Source organism: Rhamphochromis sp. 'chilingali', assembly GCF_963969265.1.
Source record: "Rhamphochromis sp. 'chilingali' genome assembly, chromosome: 5".
NCBI lineage: Eukaryota > Metazoa > Chordata > Actinopteri > Cichliformes > Cichlidae > Rhamphochromis > Rhamphochromis sp. 'chilingali'.
In genome coordinates this window covers 15,018,215-15,029,109 of record NC_137932.1, presented here as the reverse complement: position 1 = coordinate 15,029,109, position 10,895 = coordinate 15,018,215, and the positions used below count along the sequence as shown (strand labels likewise).

General features: G+C 37.5%; 1 protein-coding gene across 2 annotated transcripts; it reads left to right on the top strand.

Annotated features, from left to right (window-relative positions):
- The first annotated feature begins 1,278 nt into the window (after positions 1-1,278).
- Positions 1,279-7,812, top strand: taf1a (TATA box binding protein (TBP)-associated factor, RNA polymerase I, A). 2 transcript variants are annotated; one of them, XM_080882459.1, is made up of 11 exons: positions 1,279-1,500; positions 2,927-3,100; positions 3,407-3,570; positions 3,671-3,784; positions 3,880-4,078; positions 4,307-4,428; positions 5,340-5,498; positions 5,798-5,864; positions 6,105-6,228; positions 6,322-6,476; positions 7,012-7,812. In XM_080882459.1, exons 2-11 carry the CDS (start codon positions 2,974-2,976, stop codon positions 7,092-7,094), a joined length of 1,314 nt encoding a protein of 437 aa, XP_080738585.1. In that variant the 5' UTR covers positions 1,279-1,500; positions 2,927-2,973; the 3' UTR covers positions 7,095-7,812. The 2 variants fall into 2 exon arrangements, with proteins under 2 accessions (XP_080738585.1, XP_080738584.1); XM_080882458.1 differs by having other exon boundaries at positions 1,279-1,504.
- Positions 7,813-10,895: the final 3,083 nt, after the last annotated feature.

Here is a 10,895-nt window from a genome sequence, read left to right as displayed (position 1 = left end):
GTCTTGATAACTTGCCCTCATCTTACTATCTTAATGGATTCCATTGTTTGCCTTTGGCAGGGATGTTTCCAAGATCTTTTAAATAGGCTGGCACAGAGAGGGTAAAAAACAAAGGCGGTGTTGCCCATTGGAAATCTATTATTTGAAAAGAAATAAATAAATAGAGTGGAGAGAACACTGGGCATGATTTTCAGGCTCATGTGAATCCCTCTGCCCTCATAAAAATGGCATCTTATTATATTTTTATTATGAGCATTTATTTAACCGATGATGGAAATTAATGAGATTAACAGCAAACCTGTGCAATGACAGGGAGAAGATGTAAACACCACACAAAAGAGCCCTGCCAGGTTTTTAGTAGCACTAACCACTGAGCCTCTTTGCTGATGAAAAGTGGCACTACACAAGATCCTGATAATTGTTTTCTACTAAGTAACTATTCTGAAAAGAGGTAAAAGAAAAATTTAGACCCCGTATAATATAGTTATAATACTACCCTTATGGGTTGCCATAGTGGATCATCTGGCTCCATCTAATCCTGTCCCTTACATCCTCCTCTGTCACCCTTTGCATGTCCTCCCTCACTACATTCACTTGTCACTCACTACATCACTTGTCCAGCATATCTGCCCCTCCTCTGCACATGTCCAAACCATCTCAACCTTGTCCCTTTAACTTTGTCTAGAGTCTCCCAATGAAATATGAACATTTTCAACTCTGCAACCTTCAGCTCTGCCTCCTGTCTTTTTGTCAGGACCAACATCTCCTAACCATACATCATAGCAGATCTCACTAACATATTCTAAACCTGCCGTTTTACTCTTGCTGCTATCCTTCTGAGTGAAAGATAATAAGGAACTAAATCTTTAAAATAAATGGTGTGGAGTAAAAAGTTCAGTATTTCATAGCTAAATATTTTTGGAGTAATGGTAAAAAAAACCAAACAAACAAAAATAAACAAAAAAAACCCGTGAATAACATGAGCTATGTAAAAAGTGACAAAATAATGTATTTTATACACTGCCAATGTTTAATATAAATAAAAGCGTAGAGAAAGTAAAGTGGAGAGGGTAAACAATGCTGATTTGTGTCTAGGGTTTCTTATCCTTGTTTTTCCTATTTTTTTCTTGAACGCAGCATTTTATAGAAACACAAAAGCGGAAATATCTGTAAACAGGAGTCAGTTTTGTAAGGTTTCTTCGCTTCAATTCAGAGGAGGAAGGAGAAAAGTATTTGCCCCGCCCTTTCCGGGTACAGCAGCCAATGGCAGCGTAGCTTCCTACTGTACTTCCTTAGGTACTAAAGCATGGCGGTCAAAAACAATGTGTGGAAGTCACAGTAATCAACAGCATAGCAATCCGTTGCATTATATTAATTTTCAAGATTAACAACAGCAATGCTCGTTGGATAGGACGTTAGCTCTCTGATGCAGGTAGCTGTTAACATCGGTACGGAGGATAAACAATTTTCTCCAGAAAAGTCTGAACAAACTTAAAACTGGTGGGTAAGTCAGAAGAAAACAGACCGTTTCTTTGTTGCTTTTGTGGAAAAATGTTCATTTCTTGATATCTTAAAACTTAAAGTTGTAGTTTTTGGCTGGCCTCTAAATAAGCCGTTGTGAAGAAAGCTAGTGAGTTAGCATCAAATACAGCTGCAAAGAATAGCTCTGCACTAACAAGACTGTAATAACACTGGTATATCCCATGTGTAGATGTCCAAAGTTTTATCAATTGCACATTGCCAACTCTAGTATAAAGTGACCAATTATATTATGAAAGCTTTTGAAGCGGTCTTGCTCTAATACACATCACTGAACTATTGGCAAGCACACCTGTTTAAATGCAGTACTGTGCAAATATTTCAGCCTCTACTAAGTATTGAATACTTTTATTTTGTCCGTTACCTTCTCAGGAAGTTAATACCCAGACACAAGTAAAGTCCTAAAGTGAGTGTTTTTGTCTTTAAAACAGCAGTAATGCTTCTATTTTCTCATACCCAACGTTTTTAAGCTACTGGGTAGGTTGTTCCAAACATTTCTATAGTGGATTCAAGCTGCCTGATTTGATCTTGTGTCTGTATGCAAGCCGAGATTGACTGCTTTTTTTTCTTTCTTTCAAAAATGACTCTGGCAATATACAGTGCTTAACAAATTTATTAGGGTTTATGCCACAGCCACCCTAAATGATATTTATTTTCTGATTAAGATGTCAAATTACAGTTATTACTACTTCTGTTTACTTCCTAACCAGAAGAAAATAGCTCAGCTCAACTTTGGGTATACAAAGTGAATTCAGCTTGTTATTTGACTAATAAATAACAAATGTACTTTTTAGTTTAAACAAGTTTTTGATGATTTCTAACATTTTTTTTCTCTCTCTTTTTTTTTTTTACAACATAATTAATTAAGCACTGCATGTTTGGAGTAATTATCATGTTGCACAATAAATTTGGGAGCCATCAGATACCTTTCTGTATGTGGATGAGAATCCAAAGTATCTAAGATTTTTGCATGATATGGTTTGGTGTAGCGTTGTGCAGGCAAAATACTAACCCCAAGTTGCTCTCCGGTGCATCCATCAGCGTATGAATGCTTGTGAAGTTTAGATAGAAAGCACTTACAGGGAAAGACCATAGAAAAAGTGTTTGTGTGAATGAGGCAAGTTGTGTAAAGCATTTTGAGTGCTCAGATAGAGTAGTAGTGCTATGTAAGAACCAGTTCATTTACCATTTTGATAGACAATTTTTAGTGCAGTAGCACTGTGGTGTAATTGGAATTTGTTGTCATGCATATCTTTAAATAAGTTTTCATGAAACAGTGACACTAATGGTGCCTGTTTTTGATTGCTTTGTCTTATATAATAATACGTACCTTTTAAAAAGGAAGAAAAATACATTTATGTATTTGTTACTAATTTTCTTCTTGCAGATGAGCCGATTAAAGTATCCTGACTGAGTCTAACTGCTGTGCTGATTATGGATGACTTAGAAAGAGAGCTGGAGCCTCACATTGACTTAGAGAATGACTCTGACTCCTCAGAGGACAACTCTTCAAAAGGAGAGAAGAAATCAAAGTTCCCTCTGGTTAAACCCATTTATGGAGGTGGGTTGTACAGAATTTCCATAAATAAATTTTTCTGTTAGACAGCAGAGGACATATTAGATGCAAGACTTATTGCTCACTGATCAATGTATGGTACACTGTTTGCCGGCTTCTACATAGTCCTGGATTTTACATTATAGAAAAGTTTAGTCAGCGGTAATTAAGAAATAATTTCTTCACTTTAATGTGAAATACAAATATTTTATTTCTTTATTAAAACAAATTTAAAAGGTATCAAAAATGTTTCTATCAGCCTCACAAATCCAATGTTGTCTGAGGTTTGGAACTCATACCTTTCATCTTCAGATCAGACTCAACAGAATGGGTTTCGCCGGACCACCAGCATGTGTCGGGAGCGCATCAGAGAAGCCATGCTGCACCACAGATGGGAGGAGGCAGCAGAATATATGGTGTACTACCCCCAAATTTTAGAAGACAGAAATCTTTTCACAGCGCAGCCATCTAAGGAGGTAGATTTTATTAGAATTAATAAAGACTTGTTTAAACACTCAGCTTTAAACACTGCATTCATTTTCATCCTTGACCTTAATGCTCTCTTTGAAATTTCAGTTTATTTGGAGAACTGCCACTGAGATCTTTCACCATCATCCCAACTCAACAATGGAAGATTACAACACCATCTATGAGCGAATGAAGCATTCGGGATTTAGACATTACCTAATGGTACTTCAACTAATAAAAGTGGCCGCAGTGTAGTTTTCATGTGAATCTGCATTTTTTTTTTTTTCTTATGAGGTGTTGTCATTTTGTGTTTCTAGATTTCTCTGGAACATTCCTTCCACCTCCTGCTCCACCAGCAGATTGAAGATGCAAAGCGGCATCTTGCTAGCGCTGAGAGTTGGAGGCACGGGAAAGAGACAGCAGCTCAGATTCAGAATATTAAACTGATCCAGGCGTACAGGGGCCTGCTGGATTATATCATCTGGTGTGACAAAAAGTCCACACGCTCCAGCAGCGGTAAGGCAACGTGCAGCATAACAGCCCAGAACATGCATTATTTAGGTTTCTCAGTAAGATGCGTGTAGGAGGCTCGTGTGAAGTCACACTGCCACCTACAGGTCAGACATGGGAACTGCGTGTTTGACAGAGCAGTTTAAATTCATTATGTTGGGGAAAAATGTGTTTGTGTGTGAAAACCTGTCTGTCTGGGCTCACATCTTTGATGTTTGGTGCTCTCTTTTTCAGATTATTATGAATCTGATTCCAATCAAACCATGCAAAACTACTTCAGGCAAGCGTCAGTGAATCTTGAGGAGATTTTGAAAAATCCAGGCGTCTGGGATTGTTTCATACTGAGATATGTTGAGGTAAACACTCATTCCTTCCTTCGTTTCCTTCATCCGTCCATTTTTTTTCTGCTTATCCAATTCAGGATCACAGGGGCGCTGAAGCCTATCATGATGTATTTATGACTGTGTTTTTGTTACCTCTCTTGTGAAGCACTTTGTGACATCTGTCTGTGAAAAGTGCTATATAAATAACCTTTTACTTTCTTACTGAAGAAGCTTTTCGGATGAGAGGTGAAACATCTTCAAGCAACTTAAAGAAGTCCAGATGCTTTTCTTTCCCTGCTCCTTAGACTACGATGACCTGGATGACTTAGAACCTCCACAGACATACTTACTTACTAATCACACTGTGAAATACGAGAGCTTATGGATGCTACCAGCATCCATGTTTGACCAGCTTTGCATTTTCCTACAAAATAAGCTGTAAGGCATTCTCTGGTGGACGTTAGGTGCACTCTGACATGCTAACATAACATCCATAACAAGATGGATCAAGGACATTGTGGGGAAATCTGGAGCTACAGTTGAAAAACAAAGCAGACAGTTTTGACTTTTTCTCCTTGGCTCTGGACCAGAGCTTTGATATCAGTGACATAGCCCAGTTAGTTCTCTTTACATGGGATAAAAAAAGAGTTTAAGATTACGGAGGAGCTAGCAGCAGCGCACTCAGTGAAACCAGGGCGAGATTTGTTCACTGACGTAACCACATGGTTGGATAGACAATCAATAGGTCTCCAAACCTGAGAGGAAAAATGTTGGTATTCTGAAGTGGATACAAGATAAAGTGTTTGAAATACACCTGTGAGTGGAGTTGGTACTTTAGCCTCTTTCTGTTTGTCACATGTTGCCCTGTTTATAGGTTTGTTGTTGTTTAGTGTAAGGAAAATATTAGCATTGATTACATGACCGTTGTTTTATTTTTTTGGCAGATGCTCGAGTTTTATGAGCATCATAAGGAGGCTCTGCAAGTCCTGAATGACTATGCGTATGACAGCAATTTCCCACCCAATCCCAATGCGCATGTCTACCTCTACCAGTATTTAAAGCGACTAGGTGCTTCGGAGAAGAGACTGATGAAAGTGTTGAAGGTAAAGCTGCATATGAAACTCACTGTAACTAATTACTATTTCAATCAGTGCTTTAAAGATGTCTCAAAAATGGAATTTAAATTGGAATCTAGGTGTTCAAATGGTATTAATGATTAATATTTTATAGTTTGTGTATTTGTGTATTGAGGGAAAACTGGAGTGATCCCTGTTAAACTTCACACTGAATAAGGTTTTAAATTGGCTGTTACTAGATTTAAAGCTATGTGGACAAAAATGAAAAGACACACTGTATCCAGTTCAGTTTCAAAAGCTTAAAATGTCCTTTTGTTTTGCTGTAGGTCCTCCATGCATTGGTCCCCAGCCATGAGTTGATGCTGGAGTATAGCTCTCTCCTGCTTCAGTCGGGTAAAAGGGAATTAAATATGGATTTAAATGTCTATCGTTGGCCAAATAAAGTTCAGTCTTGCTGCAAAATCGATGATAGTAAATGTATAGAAAAGTTATTTACAGCTAGCTGTTCTGTTTTGACAGTACTAAATAGGTAATGTTAATTCCTTTGTTTGATTTTCTCCAAGGTTAGAGCCGTGTCTCTAAATCATTCTTTCTCTCTTGTAATAAAAAAATATATGATTTTTGCTCTTTAAGAGAAACAAAGTGACACCCAGAAAGCTTTGGGAGTTGTCCTGGAAATACTGGACTTCAATTGCTGGGGGAGCAACCTGGAAGTGTGGATCCGTTTAAAGGCAGTGATCCAAAAGCTTCAAAATCAGTATGTGCATTTTTTTTTTAAGTTATATTTTTAATTCAGCTTGAAACAGATCATACTTTATTATTGTTTCTTACTGTTGTGTAATGTTAACAGAGTAGACTGGGAGAACATTGTCTGTGAAAAGATGGCTGAAAGAAAAGACTGGTGGCTTGCGCTGCACTTGACGAGCTTCCATGCCACGAAAGACTCAAAGGAGAACCCCGAGCTTTTTGAAGTGAAAGCTTCGCTGACAAAAATCCTTTTCCCAGGTTGGTTTGTGTTCATTTTAGTGGAATTAATTCTGAAAATGATGTCTTGACATAGATCTCATGACTAATTAGTCATTTTTCTAATTTAATCACAGTTTTTAAAGGAAAAATGAAAAAAGCAATCTTGCTCAGTTTTCTAAAATGTTAATATTTTCTGCTTTTGTTAGTTACTGCGATAGTGGCTTAAATAGTTTACAGTTTTGGATTGCCAGGTAGTTGTGTGAATAATTACTGGCAAATGTTGAGTATAATAGCAACAAAAAACGACAAAATGTTTTGGTGCAAAATGAGATTATCAAGCATGCCGACACTGTCACTATAATCTGCTATAAATGTTGCAATAGGACAAAGTCAGTGTACTATCACTCTGCTATCCCCCCCACATTCTGCTCAATAAAATGTTTTATATTATGTAAAACAGCAGCAACTTTGTCATGTTTTACTGCAAATGTCTCCCATTGCTGCTAAAAGCTCACAGTAAAAGCTGTACATTTACTCTCTGTCTTCTTGTATTTTGTGTATTTTCTTTTCACAGACCGACCACTGAAGTACAGCGTGAATGGCTCACAGGTGAAGGGCAAAGCTGAGACAAAGAAAAGAAAAGGAAGAAGATATTAAAGCTCCATTTTGTTAAATGTTAACTAAAGGTCCTCCGGCAGACTGTGACGTTCCCAAAATCGTGAGCAAATTGTGCCTAGATTTACTTTCTCCACTGTGTGGAGCTCTTGTTCTGCATTTTTGCACTGGGTATCTGGAGGGTATGATCACCTAATTTGGAAAAGTGTACCTCTGATTGTTAGTGTTCATGTCCGATTTATGGTTTCTATGAACATTGTTTTATTCTGACCTCAGCAAACCTTTGAGTGTTAAATTCATAAGCGTTAGTAGTGTATGTATTATGCACAGAGCTCAGAGGAGTTTCTCTCTGACAGCTTTGTTGACGTGTCAGAAGACCCATCATCACAAACCTTTGAGCAGCGTGTTGTGAGGACGTTTAAGGAAGACAGACTCGCTGGCAGGTGGTTGCTGCTACACTCTTCCGTTTTTTTAGTCGTTTAATGCAAAAGTGTGTTGAGTTTGCTTATAATTGACTTGTGTTTATATTTACACCCATACAACGAATTCATCCACGTCAACCTTTTCATATCAAAAGGCTCCACTTAAACTCCTAGTGCTTCATTTTTTCTATTCTCTGTCTATAAAGATAAATACTTCTGTTCCTATGAATCTAGTATCAGGGCATGTTTCTGGCCTTCAAATCCTGGCGTTGCTCTTGACTCCTTTGCACTGAACCATGAAATAAACTCTTGCATTCAGCAGCATGCCAATTTAATAAGTGAAAGTGTTTGTAATGATTCTGTTTCGGCTTGCCACAGCGTTGGCCATGCAGCAGCTCAGTCAGCCGTACTGTATATGTGTGTTGCTTTGCAGTCATTACATAAACCAGAGCCCAAAGCACTTGCCTAACCACAGGAGCAGCTGCAGAACGGATCTGGGAATACGTAAGACATGTTGTTCGAAAATTCAAAACTCGGGCAGTAGCAAGGAGACGCTCTGTAGGGACTTTGGTTGAAGGTTAAAAGGGCAGTTTTCTTTTTTTTTGTCCAGGGATCGAATTGTTCACCAACAAATCATTTTTCTCATCTGTTCTCATGCACCTGGTGTCTTCTGACTTTAATTTCTCCTTAAATCTTAGCAGCTGGAGCAGTCCCAACTTAGGGATCATCTAGAGTAACAAACAGAAAGCATCCTTATGACCAATTCATAAGCAGCTGCGAGAGTCTGAGGCGACTGTTCAAAACACTGTTATTAAAACCTGCAGCTTTGCTCCCTGCACTGTTTCTGTGTGCTTTGCCAAGACAGGAAGCTCAGTACAGATAAAACCATCATCAAAATATTGTCATTTTATTGTGACGTGTTACACACCAGCATATAAACTGTGGATGATTATTTTATGGATGAAGTATCCAAGAGGAAATTCCTGTTTAAGGCTAAATCAACCACTTAAATCCCACACCCGGAGCTTAATAAGGATGCACTGGCCCAGTACTGATATACAAAATAATAATTTGGCTGATCCAATGCAATTTATTTTATTTTCTTATAGTAATGTATCCCTCTCCCCCCTGGGAAAAAGTCAATGTTTATTATAATAATAACTGAATTTAAAACTCTCCATGCCCTATTCTTTTTTTTTAACATTTACCCAAAACAATTTATATAACCACAACATTTCCACCACCTTCAGTAAATGGCATATTTACTGATATTTACTTATTTTACAGTAACTTAAACACAAGCGTCTGAAGCATTTTTACAAGGGAAAATATTCAATTACAATTTCAAAGTTTTTTTTAACACGTTCTCACATTTTATTCTACAAGCGTGTACATTTTGCAACATTTTTACCATAAATAAAGCTGATATCGATGTTCAGATGCTATACCCATAAATCTGTAGTTCTTGCAAAACATCACATATTTCCAAGAATGCAGTCCTAATTATCCAGTGTGATGAATATGCAGGGTGATGAGGTCAAGGCGCCAAGTAGCTCTAGACTGAGATTTCTAATACAGTGAAGTGGTTGTACCAGGTGGCTGATTTCTGTCTTTACTTGTAATCAGGCCTGAAAACAAACACACTGATTATTATTCTTTGAAACGCTGGAGGGGAGTTCATGCTCTTTTCCAACTTATTTTCCCAGTCATTTCAACAAAATTAGAATGATTCAAGCAACAGTAGATACATTAATGTTAAACAGTCTGAAATATCACAGAATTATGCTTGCTGATCACTAGATATTTGGACGTTTTGTGGTATAACTCCGTTCAGCTTTAAAAACAAATTACTTCACAATTTTATTGAACAGTATTTGTTTCTAGCTCTGTAAAGATTTGAATTTAGCCTAATTTCAAGCAATTCACCTTCATCCACTGAGCAATGTTCTGTTGATTGGAGGCCTAACAGACATCTAAATGGTACAGACACTCAGCTGTGTACAAAATGCAACTTAAACGTTAATTATTTTTTTGTGGGGAATTTCAAAATTATAATTAATAGGGAAGTAATGCAACTGGATTAGCAACGATGTGACATGTGAGTACTTAGAAGCCTCTCAGCAGTGCTCTGACTGACCTGCAGAGGTTCCAAGGAAGCTTTGTTAACAATGAATTACAGTAACCCCAATGTGATGAAATAAAAGCATGAAAAACAATTTCTAGATCAGAGCATGGCAACGGCAATATTCCTTAAATGATAAAAAATAAGAGCAAACCAGAGGTTTTAATGTGAGTATCCTAAGTGAAAACTGAGTTAAAAGTTACCTGTAGGTTCCTGATAGAAGATATAGCAAAAGTGGCAAAGGAACCTGGAGTTTCCAATACCAAATCTGTGAGAGACACAAACAAGGATATCTATTATTTTCTTAAGTTGTAAAATAATGTTATCCATCAAACTTTTAAAAGTGTCTAAGCACCTTTGCAAGATCCGAAGCTCAGAAATATCCATCCACTGTCTTCCACATATTCTCAGGGTTGTGGGGGAGCTGGTGCCTATCCCAGCTATCATAGGGTGGCTGCTTAGAAATATCTTAAAACTAAACGGAATGTGTTGAAACTGAATGTCACCTGCTTAGCAGTGCATAGCAGTTCTTAAAAATGTCCAAAATGTCCTGAAGAGGGAGCAGATATAAACAGCAGAAAAAGTAGAGGCCCTAGAACAGAACCGGATGAGGACTTGAACTTACAAGCAGCAATAGAAAAGTAACAAAGTTTTTTATGGGTAAGATTTTCCAATACTGGTGTTAATGTAGACTTCAGCGTTATTTAAGCCAAATAACATCATGTAAACCAGTGTTAATTTCGTTGACTAATAATTTTTGTCATATTTTTCATCAATTGCTTTTTCTTTTTTTTTTCAGTGAAAGCAAGAGGATAACTAAATCAAAATGAATGCATGAGTACAAAAACTATGATGAAAGGTACTGACACTTTCGTCAACTAATAAAAATTAAATGAAAACATTCTGGAGAGACGATCCAATCAGAACCAATTAGGTTGTGTAGAAAGGCGGCACAAGCTCGGAAGTCCTCCAGTCAGAAGCAGTCTGTCTGCGGTAAGGTTAGACACGCACAGTTTGATCTGGGTGGGAGGGTTCTGCTAACACGCTTGCTCCCTGTTTCTCATGAAAAATACAACCAAATGTCAGTGCTTGGGAAGAAGGCAAGAGCAGACACATGGACACATTTCACATTTGATATCAAGGAAAATGAAACGCTTTCTAAATCATGGAGCAACTCACACTGGTAAAACCACGGCAAACTTTAACACTTTATATTTTATTCAACTGAATCAACTTTAGATTTAGTCTACTATGATCTTATGATATTTAGTCGATTGAAACTAAAAGAAAACTAAATGA

Coding starts and splice junctions, on each gene's coding strand:
- taf1a (XM_080882459.1), top strand. CDS start 2,974: ATGGATGACTTAGAAAGAGAGCTGGAGCCTCACATTGACTTAGAGAAT. Junction 3,101..3,406: donor GGTTAAACCCATTTATGGAG/GTGGGTTGTACA, acceptor TTTCATCTTCAG/ATCAGACTCAACAGAATGGG. Junction 3,571..3,670: donor CAGCGCAGCCATCTAAGGAG/GTAGATTTTATT, acceptor TTGAAATTTCAG/TTTATTTGGAGAACTGCCAC.